Here is a 21627-nt window from a genome sequence, read left to right as displayed (position 1 = left end):
GACCATATAAAGTATATATATTCTTGATCAGGATCAATAGCCGAGTCGATCTGGCCATGTCCGTCTGTCCGTCCGTCTGTCCGTCCGACTGTCCGTCCGTATGAACACTGAGATCTCAGGAACTACAAAAGCTAGAAAGTTGAGATTAACCATACAGACTCCAGAGACATAAAAGCAGCGCAAGTTTGTCGATTCATGTTGCCACGCCCACTCTAACGCCCACAAACCGCCCAAAACTGCCACGCCCACACTTTTGAAAAAGGTTTTGATGTTTTTTCATTTTTGTATTAGTCTTGTAAATTTTTATCGATTTGCCAAAAACTTTTGGCCACGCCCACTCTAACGCCCACAAACGGCCCAAAGCTGCCACGCCCACACTTTTGAAAAATGTTTTGATATTTTTTCATTTTTGTATTAGTCTTGTAAATTTCTATCAAATTTCCAAAAAACTTTTTGCCACGCCCACTCTAACGCCCACAACCGCCAAAAACTGTCAGTGTTGAAATTTCTTCTTCGCACATCCACTAGCTGAGTAACGGGTATCAGATAGTCGGGGAACTCGACTATAGCGTTCTCTCTTGTTTTTAGTATAAGAAACTTCACAGTTCTTTTATGTTAGGTCACATAGTATTCCCGATAAGTTAAGGGGCTTGGTAGATGATTCCGGCACGTTGATTTTTACTGTAGTTGCATGTCACATGCGCATTCGAATTTCAATAAGCTCTCTCATTTAGTTTCAGTTTCTCAGAGCACTAGTATCCATTTTTAGAACGTTTGGTTCGCTCAGGCCCTTTGGGTCGCTTATGTATTTGTTCATTAATTTGGTTTCATGCACATATGTCTCTCAAAGAGAATAACAGTTGACGAGAACAAAAATCCACGCAGTCATCTGCAATTTGCCCATTTTAAATTTAGTCTATAAGCACAAGTTTTGCATAACACAGCTACTCAGTTATTGTTCAGTGTGCTACAAATTTTCATTATATATGTTCATGTAAGTGGTCACAAAAAAATTAAATTGAGTTTTTCACATAATTAAAAACGGTTAGGTCTTAGAGCTGCTTTAACTATGTATATCAGTAAACTCAAAGACTTAATTAACATTAAGTGCTTATATTAAATCCTGGTTTACTTAAAGAAAAAATAAGAGTTTTATTTCAGCGTTGACTTTTATATAGTATTACATTTTGTAGCCTAATAACATTAAAGACGAGCCAATGCTTTACTTTAAATTTCTAGACATTAGTCTACGTAGAGTGGCGAAAGTGTACTTTTGATGTATTTCTCCGTAACTTTTTTGTGGATTTTCCCTACAGTAATAGTTGAGTCTCTCGACTAACGGGTATCTAAGAGAGATCTAGTCATATAAGTTGGAAGGCGAGCCGTAACGACGGTTCCATTATTTGCTTGACCGTTATTCGAAAGATGTCTTTATAGAGTTTTCTAATTGACACGGAAAATAACGGACATGGCTTAATCGACTTAATGATCTTAAATAAGAATATGTATACTTTACAAGGTCAAAGGGGCTTCTTACATAATTTTGAACGAATCTAGTATACACTTTAGTCTACGAGTAACGTATAAAAATATTTTTAAACACGTATATGTTTCTTTTACGATTTTATATATTACATTGGTTAACCTAATTCACTGAATAAAATTGTACTTCCTATAGAATAGATAGATATAGAATGTGAACGTAAACACTTTTACTCAAGGCTAATAGAAAATTGTATTGAAAATCTTTAGAGATAAAAGAAATTCGCGAGGGATAATTCGTATATTTTATAAGTACAAAAGTAACCATTTTTACAATTGTGGCTGATGACGCTGTTGTGGCGTAATATCACCGACAAAAAACCGACTAACTGTTAAAATGTATTTATAAGATTTTGAGGAATTTTTTAAATTAAACTTATTGTTGCGTTTGTCTGTTTGTAACAAAGCGTAATTATAAAATATTCTTATAACCGTTACTCGTAGAGAAAAAGGCTATACGGGATTCGTTGAAAAGTATGTAGCAGACAGAAGGAAGCGTTTTCGACCATATAAAGTATATTTATTCTTGATCCGTCCGTCTGCCTGTCCGTCCGTATGAACGTCGAGATCTCAGGAACTAAAAAAACTAGAAAGTTGAGATTGACCATGTAGACTGCAATGACAAGTTTTTTTGCCATGCCCACAACGCCCACAAACCTTCCAAAACTGCCACGACCAAGCATTTGCAAAATGTTTTTATATTTTTTCAATTTTTTTGTTAGTTTTATAAACGATTTGCCAATAAGCTTTTTGCCTCACCCACCCAAACTCCGATAAACCGCTCAAAAATGCGCTTGAAAAATGCGTTGATGTCTTTTTATTGTTTTATAAATTATGTAAATTTCTTTTTCTATTTCTTGTAAATTTTGTTTCCATTTCCCAACAATTTTTTTAGAGTACTATAAATAAGACTATTGCGTTCTCTCTTGTTTCTATTAAATAGCCTATTGTGTTTGTTTTAGCATTTAAGATTTTCTAAGTTGAGTATAAAATAATTGTTCGTCACAAAAGTCGAAAAAGTCGAAAAGTCGTTACTAGTTTTTACCTCGTTACGAAATGTTTTTTTTTTTAGATAATGTATATATGTTTATTCTTATTCAGGATCACTAGGCGAGTATATCTGGAAATGTCCTATAAAAGTCGAAAACTTCCCGAGAACTGTAGCAGCTAGAAAGTTGGGATAAAGCATGCAGATTCTAGAGAAGTAGACGCAGTATTGCAAGCTGCCCAGAACTGCTACGCGGAAACTTTTAAAAAATGTTGCTCAGAATAGTTATTAAATTTGTATAACTACATAGGAAGTATTTATTCATTTCAATAAATTTTTTAATTTCCTGTAGACTGCTTTCGATGTAAGCAATGCCATACTCGATTCAATGAAAATAACAATACCTGAGGTATGTTTATACCAGAAACTTTAAGAGGCTGTATGATCGAGACGGACGTTTCTTCTTATCTGCAAACATCATCATCGGGACAGGTAAAGCGCCGTACCTTAAAATTTTTAGGTTTTTATGAAAAATAACTTGGTAGTGTTGCTTAAACCAAACCGTCGGTAAATTATTTAGTAAGATAGATAAGATTACAAGTGCGATAATTTATATAGAACTAACTTATGCTTTCGTTTATGTATATTTACATTTTACTTTCAAGAATTACCCAAATAATCGGATTTTACTAATTTTATCGTCAGGTATGCATATTATGTTTGTTGACCAGGATAAGAAATATGCTTAAATTCGTTTATGTATCTATTTAGATTTCCCGTTATCGTAAAAATCTCATGCTTTTTATTATTAATGTTATCTGAAGTTAAAGTGGATTAGTAATAAATTTGAGGGTGTCTTTTAATATAGTAATGGAAAGCACACATCTAATATACAAAAATAGGGGCCACAATTGCGAAAACCGGAACCGCAATGAATCCCGTCAATATTATTGTTAGAATATATATATATTATTATCTACATATGCAACTAATTATATAATTGTGTAAAAATAAGTAAATTACATCCACAGTATATAATCTGCAATTATATATATATTTACGCATATATATTCGTATGCGGATTCTTGTTGTGATGTTTGATTTCGGCATTCAGACGAGTCTCGCTTTCAAAATTGATGTTTCATGTCGCTTCTCAAAAGAAAGCTGATCTCAATCTCCGTGTTGTTTAGTTATCGTTTCTTACACAATTACACACAATATTACTTCCGTTTTTTCTTCAGTTTATATAAAATAAATGTAAGATATGCACATTAAATGCATTCCAACCAACTACATTTTTCATCACTAAAAGACTTACAGTTGAGCTATTAAAATTGATAATTCAAATTGCCTTTTGATCAAGATGTGTTTAATTGGACTATCGTAGAAGATTTGCCATTCTGTGGGCCTCCACTGTGATTTGAGTTACGCAAACGCGTAATTTACGAACTGCAAAGACCAGTAGAGACAGGGCCCCGGTAGTAAATGATGAGTCTTTTCTCTCAAATGTGTAAATACCTTATATTTACTAATATTTAACTGTATTTATGAAAGCCTATCAATAATTTGTATTAATAATTTTGAGATGAAGTCTTCTCGTCCAATCAGTCTGGAATTTCAAAAATTTTCGACCGATATTTAACTTTTTTCACAGCACATAATTGTTAAAATTAAATTTATTCATCTTTTTATGATGCTTGTCTTAATTCATAATCTTGCCTTACCAAAACAAAGGTCAACTCGTTTAAACGGACCCTCTTTCCTCCACTTGTAAGCAATGCAAATAATCCACAGCACCTAATAAATATATTTTTTTAATTTTCTTTGTATTTACAATACCGCGTTCAACGTGAGCTGTAAAATAATATTACTTTTTGAGGCAGACATACATATATTTGTCATTTTACCTCTAAAAATTCAGAACTTTTCCGTCTATAGCTTAACAATTTTTCTTGTTTGAGCGATTTGAGTTTTATGGTTTAAATTCAAACAAATAAAGCAACACTGTCACACTAAAATAACTGCACATTATTTTACATACGAGCCACAACTACTCTTAATTCGAACAGCATTTGTTTTTTTGCAGTGTGCAATTTCAACACATGATATTTTCAATTAAATGGTAGAAGGTACTGCAGATCAGTCAAAGTCAGAAATCAGCGTGTTGATTAGAGATTATTATCAATCTGGGAACAATTACTGAAATAGGCAAAGAATTAAAAGTGTATAAGTCGTCGGTGCATCGAGTGATACAATTGTGCAAGAAAACTGGGAACATTGAAAATAATACTGCAAATAAAGGCTAGACATCAGCAATAAGACTCTGTGACAAAAGGGAACTGTAAAGGATGATTGTCGCCAATCATTAAGAAATTTGGTCGCAGAAAATAGGTCAAGCGAAAATTGACGCGACTGCAGTTACAAACAAGAGAGAACGATTATGTAATACCCGGAACTTAGCTAGTGGAAGTGGGAAGGGGTCTCCTTAACACTAACAGTTTTTGGCGGTCTGTGGGCGTTAGAGTGGGCATGGCAAAAATTTGCCATCGATAGAAATTTATAATACTAACAAAAAATATAAAAACATTTTTCAAAAGTGTGGGCTTGACAGTTTTGGGGGGTTTGTGGGCGTGGCAACATGGGTCAACAAATTTGCATTGCGTCTATGTCGATTCAGTCAGATTCAGCAATCTCAACTTTTTAGCTTTTACGGTTGCTGGGATCTCGACGTTCATATGGACAGACGAACGGACATGGCCAAATAGATCTTGCTATCGATCCTGATCAAACATATGTACATATGTGGTCGGAAAAGCTTCTGCCTGTCAAATACTTTTCAACGAATCTAGTATACTTTTATACTTACTTTTTTACTTACCTTTTTACTCTACGAGCAACGGGTATAAATATTGAATATGGTTTCTAAAAAGTATGTTTTCTTATTATTTATCTATCATACCCAAAAACTTATCTGACTCGTAGGCAATGGGACACCATTATATTTTGGCGATTAAGCTTAATTTGATGTTAGTGTTGGGGATACGAGACACCAACATACCATAAAGACTGCCTTAAAAGGAAAGTATAGTGTCTTGCAAGCACTATGGTATGGTATTAAGAAAACTGTATTGTTTGAAGGCTTACTATATTAATATTTGGAAGAAAGTTTGCTGCCATTAATATAAAAACTAACAGGTTGTGGTGACTTTCCTTTTAAGCAAGACTGAGCATCATCGCACTCAGCCAAAACAAAAAAGAATGCTTTGAAATGAGCCGCAAAGGAACATTTCTGACCTCAAAATTAAGTTGAAAGAGATGTGAGACTCGATTTCTCGAGAACATCGCCTAAATTTTTTTTAATTCAAAACGTGTTTAATGTCTAATACAGGCCAGAGGCGACGTTACACAATTCTAATATTAATTAATTTGTTATAATACGCAGCGTTTTTTATCGCTTAAGTCTACAGCTTTAATAAAATAATCATATTTTTATTGTTGTTAAAATTATAACACAATTTGTGGGCGTGGCAAAAAGTTTGTTAGTAAATCGGTAATACAAAAATGAAAAAATATCAAAACATTTTTCAAAATTGTGGACGTGGCAGTTTTAGGCTGTTTGTGGGCGTGCCAACATGAATTGACAAAGTTGCGCAGCGTCTATGTTTTTGGAGTCTGTATGCTTAATCTAGCTTTTGTAGTTCCTGAGATCTCGACGTTCATATGGACAGACGGACGGATAAGGCCATATCGACTCGGCTATTGATCCTAATCAAGAATATATATACTCTATATGGTCGGAAACGCTTTCTTCTGCTTGTTACATACTTTTCAACAAATCTAGTATACCCTTTTACTCTACTCTAACGGGTATAATGGTGAAAAGCGTTTGTTAAACGAATGGGGATGATAATCTAAAAGAAATTTAAAGCGTGCAAGAACTTGCAGAAATCAGCAGAGAGCAATATGTGAACGGAACAAAAAGCAAAATGCAGAATCGTGTCGGAGCAAGTGGAAAGCAAATTTATATATATTTTTTTTATTTTTTTATATTTTTTTTATATATTATATATTTTTATACCTGTTACTCGTAAAGTAAATACTATATATTCGCTGAGAAGTATGTAACAGACAAAAGGAAGCGTTTCCGACAATAGTATATATATTCTTTATTCTATAAAAAAATATTTATTCTATATTCTTTCTCTCCGTCCGTTTGTCTGCATGTCCGCATGAGCGTCGAGATCTCAGGAACTATAAAAGCTAGAAAATGAGTATGCTGACTCTAGAAATATAGACGCAGCGCAAGTTTATTGACCCATGTTGTCACGCCCACTCTAACGCCCACAAACCGCCAAAAACGGTCAGTGCTAAAATTTCTGCTTTGCACATTCACTAGCTAATAACGGGTATCAAATAGTCGGAGAACTCGACAATAGCATTCTCTCTTGTTTTATTGTAGATTCATAAAATATCTAATGTGTAAATGGTTTTTATTTGATAACTTATAGTTATATTTAAAATGTACAGTTTTTTAAGTCTCTATTCTATTCCTAAATCTTGATTTAGCCTATATTTAAAGCACATATTACATTAAGTTGTTTGCACTAAGACATCTAAAATGAATTTTAATTAACACGTCAGTTACTAATTTAATGCCTCTTTCACATATAGGATGAATTTCACCCTTTTATTGAGGCACTCTTACCGTACGTCAAATCATTTTCCTACTCTTGGTTTAATTTGCAAGCCGCCAAACGAAAATATTATAAAAAACATGAAAAACGTATGTCGCTGGAAGAAGAAAGACATTGTAAGGACGAACTCCAGGTATTAATTTAAAAAACATATTTTACGAAAGTATAAAAGTATGTATTTTTTAGAATGAAAAGACTGAGGTGAAGCAAAAGTGGGCTTCTCGTCTTCTTGGAAAACTCAGAAAAGACATTACACAAGAAAGTCGAGAGGATTTTGTTCAATCTATAATTGGAAAAAGAAAATCAATTTGTGTTCTTTCAAACCCCGATCAAAAAGGAAAAATGAGACGAATAGACTGCTTAAGACAGGCTGACAAAGTATGGCGGCTTGATTTGGTCATGGTTATACTCTTCAAGGCGATTCCATTAGAAAGCACAGATGGTGAGCGGTTAGAAAAAAATCCGGAATGCTTACATCCAGGATTATGTGTAAATCCGTACCATATAAACGTTTCTGTTCGAGAATTGGACTTGTATTTGGCCAACTTTATAAATACTCATAATTCATTTAATAATACAAATACGTCTTTTACAACTACTCCGGGCGTAAGATCGCCACATTTAACTATATATAATCGAAGTAACGATCCAAACAGAAAAAATGAGGTCGCTGACATGAAAAATGACGTCGTTAGGCAAAATCCATATAATGGTGTAGTTTGTAATGATATTATTTTAGCAACTGGAGTATTTTCTTCTCAAGAACTGTGGTCCTTATCCAAAGGTACTAGTTATTTTCAAATTATGCACTATCTCAACAGACTATGTAAATAATCACCTACTTATACTTACAAATAACGTTTTACATAAATTATATAAGTAATTTATTTTAGAGTAAATAATGCTGTTGACCACGCATATTTACCGAGATAGATGGTTTTAACCTTATGACTTGAAAAAGGGACCCGATAGTAGACCTAACATATGCTAGAAGTTAAAAAATCGTGCAATTATTTGGAAATACGCATTAAATTAAAATAGTATAAATTCATTTAATTTAAAAAAAGTAGGCGGGACTGTTTCAGGGTTTTGTGCGCGTGGCTATTGATTCAAAACAGGCTAGTTTAAGTAAGTATATGTAATGTACATTAAACATTGGCTCGGAATAACTTCCTTCTACTTGTTATCTTTATTTTTCGAAAAGCGGTAACAAATTTTAAGTTACCTTGTTATCATTTTAGTTCGATAAGCTGGTAATGCTAATGTTACTTCATGTCTACCGTAAGTCAATATAACGGGAAGCTTTTCAAACGTTTCCCGGTAAAATTCTTTACAACCCTTTAAATGTTGTTTAACTGTATAGTACCAGATTGAATGCGGAGCAGCCCTCATGATATTTCAATGATGGTTTAGTTCTGCAACATTATATAGAAGCAGAATAATTGAATTTTTTAAATTACATTTTAGTTAGCTTAATTTTAAATTTTATGCTCCTTATATTTTGCAAAAATTTATTTCTGTACTTTAATACAATGTTTAAACTGGGCCATCAATTATCTATGCTTAGCCTGTAAAAAATTTAAAACTATTGTGTCGTGAGTATTTTTGTTTAGTTTTTAGAGTGTTTTTGTCAGTAACATGAATTTCTCGTGAAGCAAACAAAGAAAAAAAAAATTATCAATTTATGGAAAAATGTGCAAATATGACGATGAAATTATCATTAAAGGGAAATTAATATTATCCGGTCTATCAATGGAAATACAGCATTTTGGGGTAAAGTGCATTCCTTAGTCCCAAATAAATTTCCTAAGCAAACTTGGTTTGAAAATAAAATTTAAGTATTGTGAATGGTAATTTTACATAGTCTGCACAAAAAGTATAAGGAAAAAATAATTGTTTTTAATGAAATTTTATTAGATTTAATTTTAGGTGAATCAAATGATGTAAGCCTAAGCTCTAACCTTATAAAGAGGGAGAACACTGGAGCTACCTATGAGTGTAATACATATCAAATTAATTCTGAGTCTTCAATTTCTGCTGCCCAGAGTCTGGTTCAATCTGGGTCAATTGTGGCTAATCCAATTCCACTTGGATACAGCAGTACGTAGATATGCATATGAGATTGTTTTTAAAATTTTCACGAGATCTCCGTATAGTCGATTTTATAGATCAGAGGATTACACAATTATCGCAAAGTCCATTGCAACGTACAGAAGGCACAAACGGCGATGCCCATGATTCTAACAAAAACGATCAAGGCAGCCCACCGCCGACCAGAACTGCATCAGATAATAGTATAAGTAGCTTTTCCTTGATCGTAAGAGCTACTGATAGTTCTATTGGAGATCCAAAAACATCCTCGGACTCATCCATTTCCTTGCATCGCTATACGTCCTTAAATAGTCGGACACTGCCCCAAGGTATTGTAAAAGCATAAAAATAGGATTTATTATTAAAATTTTAAAATGTTTAATTAAATTTCAGCTATCCCACAACATAGTTGCTCCTTGTTACATTCGAATTCCACTAGTCCGTCTAATACTTTATATTACCCCCAACATAATAATACAAGACCATCTCAAACATCTTCCGTTGAGGAAGAAAATCGTGCTGGCTCTGATAAATATTCAACAGAGCCACAAGATATTTCGGACTTTGTCACCTATGTTTGTCAAGATACTAGTCATACGACAACTATAACAGGATCCGCTGATACCCATTCATTTCAACACTCCCATACACTTCCACAAGGACATTCACCGCATTTTCAAATTCATCAACAGCTGCGAACTGCAAAATTGACAAACTCACCATCAACTCATTATCACAGTACAATGCTTCCGCCGATGCTGCCTCCAATGGCTCGACCTGTAGCTATAATTCGCAGTAGCAGTGATCTAACCCTAGTCCAGTCCCCACCTCCATCTTTAACGCTGACAGCACAATCTACAAGCTTGAACAACAATAGTTGTATACCAAAAACTAACTTGCAAACGGATAATATTAGACTTGCAAGTAACCTAGACAACAGCAATAGCCCAAGTAGTACAGATGTTATTCCACACCATGAAATGACCGGAACTACATCTCCTCAACCGCAATCACACACACCGGCCTTAGCGAGTCCCCAATCTTATTTGGATCCTGAACGATGTAAGCTTTTATCAGCTGGCTCAAACATAGGCAGAATTACAACGCAAATGTATCCTTCATCAAGTAATAGAGAATATTTTAATCATTTTCATTCGCAGCCCACATCGGTAAGTAGGAAATGTAGATAAGATGTCTTTTGCATATGCTATAGAACACAAGAGACAACGCTATAGGCGAGTTCCCCGACTATCTGATACCCGTTACTTGTGGGCGTGGCAAAAATTTTTTTGCCAAAACGAGAGAAAGACTAACAAAAAGTGAAAAAATATCAAATCATATTTAAAAAGTTTAAGCGTGGCCGGTTTGTGGGCGTTAGAGAGGACGCGGCAAAAAGTTGTTCTACAAATCGATAGACGTATGCAATACTAATAAGAAAAAACAAGAGAGAACGCTATAATCGAGTTCCCCGACTATCTGATACCCGTTACTCAGCTAGTGGAACTGCGAAGGAGAGTCTTCAGCACTGACAGTTTTTGGCGGGTTGTGGGCGTTAGAGTGGACGTGGGAAAAAGTTTTTTGGCAAATTTTCAAGACTAATACAAAAATGAAAAAATACCAAAACATTTTTCAAAAGTGTGGGCGTGGCAGTTTTGGGCGGTTAGTGGGCGTGACAACATGAATCGACAAACTTGCGCTGCGTCTATGTCTCTGGAGTCTGTGTGCTTTAGTGGTTCCTGAGATCTCAGCGTTCATACGGACGGACAGACGGACAGACAGACGGACGGACATGGCCAGATCGACTCGGTTATTGATCCTGATCAAGAATATATATACTTTATACGCTTCCTTCTGCCTGTTACATACATTTTAACGAAACTAGTATACCCTTTTACTCTACGAGTAATGGGTATAAATATCAAAACATGTTTTTAAAGTATGGGCGTGTCAGTTTTGGGCGGTTTGTGGGCGTTAGAGTGGGCGTGGCAACATGGGTCAACAAACTTGCGATGCGTCTATGTCTCTGGAGTCTGTATGTTTTCTCTCAACTTTCTAGCTTATGTAGTTCCTGAGACAGACATGGCCAGATCGACTTGGCTATTGATCCCGATCAAGAATATATATATGTTATATGGTCGGAAACGCTTCCTTCTGCTTGTTACATACTTTACAACGAATCTAAAAAAAAAATTGACTCTACGAGTAACGGGTATAAAAAGCAGTAATTGGTGCAAAGAGAAATTTAATTTAAAACACGAGTAACGCATTTAACAGCTTGCGACGCTTTAAACTACATCTTTTTCTACACCGGATCACTAGTTGAGACGATGAAGCAATGTAATTATGAAGCAATGTAAAACTTTACTATTGAAATTATCCTATGAGTCCGAAGTTTTTGAGAATTTGTTTTGAATGGCCTATATTGTCAAAAATTTTTTAACAATTAAGGTACAGTTAATGCACATCCCCATTTCCCAGGCACTCCGACCAACTGTTTTTCTTTTTATACGAATTAATTGTAAAGTAAGAGGGAATACAGGGTTATAACGTCTAGCGTATAAAAGGAAGAGTTTCCGAATTTATAAAGTTTAAAAGTATGTATTAATTTATTGCTATTGACAAATATGTTTAATGAATTTTAAGCTTTTGGGATATGCCGGCTCTATTTCTACAATGTCTGGAGTTATAAGTCCAACAGATCTAACACTTTATTCAGCTCCAATGGCTGTATCACGTTCAAGTACCAGGTCTAGATGGAACGAAGAGGAGCATAATGTAATTCCACATGCTGTATCTAGTACAAACATGGATAATAATCAAGTTATATTAATGGAAGACTGTAAGTTTTTGATTACGTTTGAAGTGACTACTGTTTAATTGACTTAGGAATTTATTTCAGCGACTGGACGTTATATAGATGAGTATTCGAATCGTGACTATGTGTCATGATCTAAGTTCAATAAAAGAAAAGTCAATAAACTCTTTGGCTTGGGCATGCCAAAATGTTGATTATAAAATCAGTAACTAATAAGAGTACCTTAAAGAAATACATAAAATCCTATTGCAATAAGTTTAATTTTTATAATAAGGGAATCATGCTAGATTAAGAATATAGAAAACGTTGTATTTAATTCTAACTAATTATAATTATTATTAAAAGATCTTCAGTAATGTCTGTATAATTGAACCGTTAAAAAGAATATTTTAAAGTCCATAAATAAGCAGAAGAAAGTGAACTATTAATACGTCGGAGAGGTATTATTGTTTTAATTATTTTGTTATTACTGGTCTTGCTAATTTTAATCGGATAAAAAATTGTAGCCACACCTCTTTTAATGCAATACGCTCAAAAATGTCACGCCCACAGTTTCGAAAAAATATAGCAAATTTCTTTTGTTTGCCAAAACATATTTTTGCTGTAAAGATAATAGTCACTACTTCTCTAACATTTACGTTTAGAACAATATAATAATTTATAATTCAAGTACAAAAAGTAATAGACACGCATTGAAATTCCCAGGCTAGACAAAATCACTCTATAAAACAGTATTAAATATCTTATTGCTTTGCAGCTTTTTCAATTTGCCTAGTATTTTTTTATGAATCCATGCTTTTGTGATCTTTAAAGATAAACTCCTCTTAACTACTCTATGACTATAGTAACAGCGTTGCCATAAAAAAATTATTGAAATACCAACATAAAGCTACCAAAGTCTTAATCCATATTTGAGGCATGTATATTACATACTTATTAAAGTAATAGGTATAAACTTTTCAATAGTAAATGCAACATTAAATTGAATATTAAAGCAATATGTTAGCAATATGGCGCGGTGGAAACTTCTTTTTACGAAATTTAATTTTAACCTAAGGCATTAGTAAATGCTTAAATTAAATGAACTATCGAAAATGTATGTTATATAAGGCAACTTTTATTATGACAATAGTAGCACAGGACATCCAATCGTTGCTTTTTTATAAGTAAAGAGGACAAATTTTAGAAAATAGTCGAGTTTGAGTACAGCCGTGAATCAATAAACTTTTAATAATTTGATTTTCTTATGCAAGTTGAACTTATAGAAAATGAATGAAAGCCGTTATAATAAGTGCCTGAAATTTTATCATAAGATTTAAAACTAAAAACCCCAATAATCGAAGTAAAGCAAAATATGTAATTCTTATTCTGAAATAGATCTTTGCAAGCTCCTCTCAATTGGTCAGTTGAGTGGGCATCTATTTCACAAAACTTTAATCACTTAACAGAAGCTTCTCTGCTTGGGTTACATTTTTTGCCCCTAAAAGATTTTTTAACAGCATAATAAAAATGTAAAAATTCAATAATGTGTCGCTGCATTGTAATCGTGAGTTCCAAAACAAATAAAAATGTTAGTACAATAATAATATTAGGTTGATGGAAAACACATAATATATATAAAACTATTTATAAGATTTGGCTGTGAATATAATTATTACGCTAGCGCTATTTGTAATTTAGGGTAAAATGAAAGTGCTTATTATAAAAATATATAATATTGTATTAAAATATCAATATATACACAACTTAAATAGACTGTACACAAACGGAGACTTGGTAATAATAAAGAAATATTTTATCGAACAAATCGAATTAGTTTATAAAAAGTATTTGGATTACATTTTTGATTAGTAACTTGGTATTTCGCGAACCAGAAGAATTTATTACGGACTCCCAAAATTCTTTGACTGGATCTGTACGTTCTAATGATGGTATGTTCACAGCAAATATGGAGCCTTTTGCGTGGTGCCTTTAATAATCTTAATCCAGCAATGCACATTTTATGTTTTCATATCGACTGACGCAGTTCACTGTGTTTCGCCAATTGTTACATGTTCTCCAAGGAACATCTAAAAGAGTCGAATATTTATAAGCACAAATAGCTCATTTTAATGTATTCAAAATTAATTGCATACCCGTAACTGGTAGCAAATAACGTAAATAAAAATATTTTCGTATAAAATATTGGTACGATTTTGAATACACCAAGCCCACTAATAAAACAGCGTGATTTTAATGATTTTTTAAAACAAGTGAGAACGCTATACCCCTCGACCCCCGACTATATGATACCCGTTACTCAGTTAGTGGAATGCTCTTCAACCCTAACAGTTATTGACGGTTTGGGGCGTTAGAGTGGGCGTGGCAAAAAGATTTTTTCCAAATCGATAGAAATTTGCAAGACTAATAAAACTTGGCATAAAGTTTTTCTGTAGATCGATAGAAATTTACATTACAAATAAAAAACTGAAAAAATACAAAACATTTCACAAAACTGTGGGCGTGGCAGTGGACGTAAGAGTGGGCCTTGCAACGGGAGTCTGCATGCTGAATCTCAACTTTCTAGCTGTTATAGTTCCTAAGATTCCCACGTTCATACGGACGGACATAGCCAGATCGACTGGGCATTTGATCCTGACCAAGAATTATATACTTTATATGGTCGGAAACGCTTCCTACTGCCAGTTAAATACTTTTAAACAACTATTGCGTACACAATTTTTGTAAGATCGTAAGACTTTGAAGATTCAAAACCATAATCTAAAAGCAGGGGAAGGGGTACTATCATCGCGTTGACTCAGTTGGATTGCGACAAAGAAAATGCAAGTGGACAATAAACGAGTCTCCGATGACCCGGTCAGCGGCCGCAAAAAGATTGAAGAAAGAAAAGGAAATCAACACCAGTTCCGGGCATACTTCACCGATGAGGTATTGACTCCCGAATTAGGGGAAAATTAGAAATATGATTCCTGGATGGGAACACTTGGCATAGAAGAACAATAGATAAGAAAAAGCTCTATGCCGGTATAAAAAGACCGTGGCCCACAGAGTCAGTACCGGGGAAAACATCCGTACTCAATACCCGGGTAATCATCCGTACGTCAATACAAGCATACCACACTTTTTGTAAGATCGTAAGACTTTGAAGATTCAAAACCATAATCTAAAAGCAGGGGAAGGGGTACTATCATCGCGTTGACTCAGTTGGATTGCGACAAAGAAAATGCAAGTGGACAATAAACGAGTCTCCGATGACCCGGTCAGCGGCCGCAAAAAGATTGAAGAAAGAAAAGGAAATCAACACCAGTTCCGGGCATACTTCACCGATGAGGTATTGACTCCCGAATTAGGGGAAAATTAGAAATATGATTCCTGGATGGGAACACTTGGCATAGAAGAACAATAGATAAGAAAAAGCTCTATGCCGGTATAAAAAGACCGTGGCCCACAGATAAAATAGTCCGTCAGTACCGGAGAAAACATCCGTACTCAATACCCGGGTAATCATCCGTACGTCAATACAAACATACCACACTTTTTGTAAGATCGTAAGACTTTGAAGATTCAAAACCATAATCTAAAAGCAGGGGAAGGGGTACTATCATCGCGTTGACTCAGTTGGATTGCGGCAAAGAAAATGCAAGTCGACAATAAACGAGTCTCCGATGACCCGGTCAGCGGCTGCAATTAGATTGAAGAAAGAAAAGGAAATCAACACCAGTTCCGGGCATACTTCACCAATGAGGTATTGACTCCCAAAATAGGGGAAAATTAGAAATATGATTCCTGGATGGGAACACTTGGCATAGAAGAACAATAGATAAGAAAAAGCTCTATGCCGGTATAAAAAAACCGTGGCCCACAGATAAAATAGTCCGTCAGTACCGGGGAAAACATCCGTACTCAATACCCGGGTAATCATCCGTACGTCAAAGCCCGGGCAATTATCCGTCAGTCTATTGTCGGGAAGACTGAAGCTCCAGTCGATAAAAAATCTCGAGGAGCAAGGACGCTATCAAACCTTTGAACAATAGGACTAACAAGGAACACACTTTAAAGGAAGACCATAGTCCCACAAAATCGTCAGGATGGGCGGCACGGAGTCTAAAGCCTCCGACAACACAGCAAATGTGATCAACACCGTCCTTGTTCCTAGTGCCATGATGCCCCTTTCAGGCGCAGCCAAGGACGGTAAGCACTCAGTTTCAACTGGTAACGGCAAATTCACCTACGCAGAAAAACAATCTGCAGGGCAAATCCTACGCAGCCAGGAGAAATCGAAAACTGCTTCTTCTGCTGAATGGATGAAGAAGGTGGAATGGGAAAGATCCGTTTTGCCAAGCCAGTCAAGCCCAAGTCAAAAAGCGACCTCCACCTAAGAGGGAGCGCTCCAAGGACGTTCCCTCCGACCCCTCGGCAAAGCGGCAACGCGTACAGCCAGGGTAGTCTTTTGCGGAGATCGCGAAAAACCGCAATCTCCTGGGCGTGGTCGACAGAAACGACCGAGTGGCAGGATTCAACGAAACAAGTGCAAGTGGGTGGAGGCAGCCCTAGCCACAAAATGTTTCGAAATCTTAGCCAAGGCAGCGTCAAGGTGATCGCCTGTAACGACGAGCGCTCTGGAGAGCTATACAAAGCCGCAGTAAAGAACCTGGGGGAGGTGTATGAGGGCGCCGGACTTGTTGCGCTGAGCTGGTCTGACGTACCTTGCCGACCCCGTGCAAGGGTCTGGATCCCGTCATCCATGAAGGCGCGGGACCAGATCCTCACCATGATGCACCTTCCCACCTCGGACTGGCGAGTGGTAAAGGTCGACGAGGTGGAGGGGTCAACAAACCAGGCCATCCTCATCCTGAACAAGGAGTCCCTAGCTCCCGCTCATGGGGAGCTAAACTTCGGCTTCAGCGCACTTACCATAAAGGTCTACAAATCGGACTCCGCCAAGGAGGATCAGGAAGGCGGTGGAGGAGTGATCGCGGAGATTTCCTCCGAGATGGAGGCATCGAAAACCAAGGACGGCTACTTGACTGATGCCTTAATCCTCCGCAGCCTTGCAAACATGGGTCCAATGACGGACACATCGGACGAGGAGGGAGCCGATACAGCCGTATTGGAGATGGACACAGCAGATGTCCGTGAGGCTTCTGCAAATAAACCTCCACCAGCTTCCGCTGCTCTTCAACTCCATCTGACTGAGGATGGAGTCGACATAGTCCTGATCCAGAAACCTTGGATAGTGGGAGGAAAGGTTTCAGGATTAGGGACTAAGAAATATAAGCTTCTAACAGCTCCCAGCGAAGGTAATGTAAGGGCCTGCATCTTAGCCAAAAAGCACCATAGCATTTTTCTGCTCCATAATTACAGCGATGCAGATAGCGCGGCAGCCACCGTGGAGAGTCAGCCATCTCTGTTCCGAGTGCTGTCATCGTACATGGCCTACGAAAGGCAAGAACCGCCGGATGAGCTGGTAAGGAGACTGGTACAAGACAGCGAAAAGCAAAACATAGGCCTCCTCATAGGCTGTGATGCAAACGCCCACCACACACAATGGGAAAGTACAGACACAAACGACCGCGGTGAGTCTCTCTTCAACTTTATCTTTAGTTCAAATCTCTTCATATGCAATAAAGGTAATGACCCATCCTTTATCAGAGGTAATAGACCTTACTCTCATCTCTAAACCACAGACAGTAACTCACTGGGGGTGCTAGATAAGCACTCTTTCTCGGACCACAGGTATATAGAAACGACTTTTACTACCAACCCCTTAAATCCAGCAGTTTTCTCAAACCCAAGGAAAACAGACCGGCAAACATACAAAAATATGTTAAGGGAAAAAATCCCAATGGATCCCCCTTCATACCCCCAAAAAAATTTCTAGTCTAAACCTACAACTATGCACTAAAAAAGGCCTGCCCCAATAGTAGGCCCAAAAGAAAAAGAAAACCTCCCTGGTGGTCAGCAGAACTATCCCCCCTCCGAATGGACTGCAGAACCCTTTTTAACAGGGCTTAGGCGGGAAATGAGGAGGCCCTGTGGTCCGCCTACAAGAAAGCCCTTGCAAACTACAAAACAGCTATCAGGAAAGCAAAGCGACCTTCGTGGCATTCCTTCTGCTCAGAAATTGAAAATACAACTGAAGCAGCAAGACTTAGAAAAATCCTCTCCCAATCGGCCACAACCCTAGACTACCTTAAAAGAGCAGATGGCTCCTGGACCAGCACGAGTGAGAATATCTGGAGATACTTCTAGACACTCACTTCCCAGGAAACAGCCAAAACGCTCTCACCTCCCAACAAACAAACGCCACACTGGCAAGTATCGAACTGTTCATAAACCCAAAGGTCCTCCATTGGGCCATACATAGTTTCAAACCATACAAATCTGCAGGTAAAGACAAAATCATACCCGCGCAAATCCAACATGCGGGAAATATAGCCATAAACTGGCTTCTAGACATTTTTAAAAGGTCCCTACTGCTTGGATACCTTCCGCAATTGTGGCTAGAGTCCCGAATCGTTTTCATCCCCAAAGCAGGGATGACGATCCCCAAAGCATCACACACGACCCCCAATGATTTCAGACCAATTATTCAGTCATCCTTCCTACTAAAGACCCTTGAAAGAATCATCGGCCTGCATCTGAGATCAACTCTCAGAGACAGCACTGCACTCTCTCGTCTCCAAGATAGAAAAATCAATATACCAAAAGGAATATGCACTGGTAGCTTTTCTGGACATAGAAGGAGCTTTTAACAACGTCATCCCAACGGCGATTACCGGAGTCCTGACAGTTCTTGGGGTGGACCGCCACTTGGTGGGACTCATAAACCAACTGCTCACCTGCAGGAAGGTTATGTCTTCACTAGGCAAGTCAGCAGAGCCACTCCGCAAGGAGGCGTCCTCTCCCCACTTCTATTGAATACAGCAATAAACTCGATAATAATAGCCTAGGCGGACGACGTTGCTATCATTTTCACAAGTAAATACCCCCAAACGCTATGCGATCTCATAAGCGAAAAAATCTGTGTTTTGTCCAGCTGAACCAAAAATAACCGACTAGGAATTAACCCCTCAAAGACCGAGCTGGTTCTCTTCACTAGGAAGTATAATATACCAGACTTAGTCCCACCTATCCTCAACAATCAAAGACTTTCTTTCAGTAGCAGCGCAAGTTACCTGAGCGTAATACTTGACAGGAAACTAAACTGGAACTTGAACCTCACAGACAGATACAAAAAAGCTTCAATAGCACTCTTCACGTGCAAGAAAGCAATAGGGCTGAAATGGGGCATGACACCTTATATAGTAAACTGGATATATACGCCCATCGTCAGACCAATACTACTGTATGGGGTCGTGGTGTGGTGGCCGGCTCTGAAAAAAAAACATTGTAGGAGGAGGAGTTTACTCCGAAAAGCTAGGCCTACGCATCTCGATTGGCTCAATCTTAAGCCACTCAAAAACAGTATCGAATTGCCGATCATCTTTACATGAGATGACACAACAATTCGTAATCAGCCTTATATGGGTACCCGGACACAAGGACATAGAAGGCAACTCCATCGCAGATGAACTAGCTCGAAAAGGCACTACCGCGCCACTCATACAAGAGATGGAGGGTATGAGTATGCCTTTAGCCACTTGCAAAATACTACTTAAGGAAAACTTAAACCGAAACAAACAGACAATATGGGAAAATACCACACACAGTCGCCTAATCCGCCAAATATGGTAAAAAAAAAACTTAAAAAGAACGTCGAAACTTTTAGGATCGACCTGAGCAAACCTCAGCACTGCTATAAGAGTCATCGAAAGGCCTTGGTTGATAGGCATCCAGACCAGAAGACTAAATGCCCCGTATAACGATTTCTGCCGTAGCTGTAGGGACGAAGAAATGGAAGAAACGGTAGAGCATCTACTATGCCACTGTCCAGCACTGCAAGCGAAAAGACTTGCTTAATTAGGAAGCAGATTCCTGATAGATACGTCTTACCTGTCCGACACCGATCCACATCTAATACAAAAATTCACCAGCGCCCTGGCTGGGGAAACTGCTAACTTCACACGAACCTCGACGGGCAAAACATACACGGTATCACAATGGACCTCTAATGGTATAAGTGCGTCGTATAACCGGCGGCCGGTAAAACCTAACCTAACCTAGTCTAACTTAAAGTCCCCAACTTCTGCAACCGAGAACACGTTTATATGGTTTAGAATAGAGGCATGACTTTAGTATCACTTTTGTTTATCATCCCTTTAAAATCGTAAGTCCTTTGTTTTGTCATAAGAAAAATCGGTTTGAAAAAATTCCTTCAATCAAGAATGTGGGAGATTTCCTTGTTATAATATAAAGCAACTAAGTGCCGACCTAAGTTTTTTTTGTAATTAACGTAAATATAATTTGTGGGCGGCTCACGCTTCCAACGTATTAGGCCAAGTAGCCAGGTCGTTCGAGAAGGTTGAGTCCAAAGAAGATAGGAGCGCAGATATAATGGTAACGAATTTAGTGCGGGTATATCGTTTATTTGACGATCCAGTACAGAGGGGGTGGGGAAAATGACCGGAAATCGTAAAATCGACGCTGCCCACGTACTAGGCTAAGGACCCAGGTCGGACATACACTGTCTTAGATGGACCAGTTCACATATGGAGCCATTGAAAAAGCTCTCTAAGAGAAGGTGGGCCATCTCACATATGGAACCAAGTAAAAGCTGCCCTGGAAAAAAGAGAGTTACCCGATCGCGAACACAAGAAGAGGGTCTTGCACCAAGAAGTGCGAGTGCGGGGGACACCCCCCGACTGTATGAGGCACTAGATCAAGAGAGTCTACAAAACTTCGAGAACCAGCCGGAAGAGATAGGACACTTGTCCGAACAGATTGAAAGCACGATGGATGAAGCAGCCGGAGGAATAGATTTACCGCTAGGACAGCCTAGAGGACGCTCTAGCATGTTGCCACGGTACCATGCAAGTTCCGAAGACCGTTCGGAGATGGCCGATAAGCGGGAACGAGAACTAATGGAGTTGGTGAAGCAGAGTAGAGAAATGGAATTGGAAATGATTGGAAATGATCGCTCAAGTAAACGCTTTGAAGAAGAAAGTGGCTGAGTTACAAGCCACCCAAACCTTTTCCGAACAACCAAGAATGGACCCACCACCTGGACTACCCAGAATCCCAACAGATAGCTTTTTAAGACATCAAGATACCCCAACACCAGAACAGGTGTCGCAAGAATGTTTTAACAGCCAAAGGCATCGGTTAAGGGAGCCCAGACGAACGGCCACTCCGCAGCAGATACCGGAGACCAGCCACCAACTCCACCCCGAGTTAGATCATAGTCTAATGTTTCAAGCACCAGCACAAAAGGGTGTTCGGCTGGATAAATGGAACTTGGAATTTGACGGAACAAGCCGCGGTATAACCGTTGAAAGTTTTTTATTCCGTGTGGAAAGATTACAAGAATTATATGGAATTAGTCGACTGCAAGTGTT

At 37.7% G+C, this 21627-nt stretch overlaps 1 protein-coding gene across 8 annotated transcripts; it reads left to right on the top strand.

The window, feature by feature from the left end:
* The first annotated feature begins 837 nt into the window (after positions 1–837).
* On the top strand, positions 838–13937 carry LOC6523716 (nuclear factor 1 C-type). Of its 8 annotated transcripts, XM_015191307.3 has the most exons (10): positions 856–994; positions 2644–2652; positions 2883–3022; positions 7202–7357; positions 7411–8008; positions 9142–9324; positions 9381–9644; positions 9709–10484; positions 11959–12154; positions 12215–13937. In XM_015191307.3, the coding sequence occupies exons 3-10, from the start codon at positions 2942–2944 to the stop codon at positions 12262–12264; spliced, it is 2304 nt and encodes a 767-aa protein (XP_015046793.1). In that variant the 5' UTR covers positions 856–994; positions 2644–2652; positions 2883–2941; the 3' UTR covers positions 12265–13937. The 8 variants fall into 8 exon arrangements, with proteins under 8 accessions (XP_015046794.1, XP_015046796.1, XP_002099591.1 ...); XM_015191308.3 differs by lacking the exon at positions 2644–2652 and having other exon boundaries at positions 838–994; positions 9393–9644; XM_015191310.3 differs by lacking the exon at positions 2644–2652 and having other exon boundaries at positions 839–994; positions 7411–7666.
* The last annotated feature ends 7690 nt before the right edge of the window (positions 13938–21627 follow it).

The sequence above is a fragment of the Drosophila yakuba genome, chromosome 4, assembly GCF_016746365.2.
Source record: "Drosophila yakuba strain Tai18E2 chromosome 4, Prin_Dyak_Tai18E2_2.1, whole genome shotgun sequence".
In the NCBI taxonomy this organism is placed as follows: Eukaryota; Metazoa; Arthropoda; class Insecta; order Diptera; family Drosophilidae; genus Drosophila; species Drosophila yakuba.
Note: the sequence above shows the minus strand (reverse complement) of the source record. Positions and strands in the feature narration are given on the sequence as shown.

Excerpts from the sequence above, each read along its gene's own strand:
- LOC6523716 (XM_002099555.3), top strand. The coding sequence starts at position 2,942 with ATGTTTATACCAGAAACTTTAAGAGGCTGTATGATCGAGACGGACGTT. Across the intron at positions 9,325-9,380 it reads AATTCCACTTGGATACAGCA|TCGATTTTATAGATCAGAGG; the intron begins GTACGTAGATAT and ends ATCTCCGTATAG. Across the intron at positions 12,155-12,214 it reads AGTTATATTAATGGAAGACT|CGACTGGACGTTATATAGAT; the intron begins GTAAGTTTTTGA and ends AATTTATTTCAG.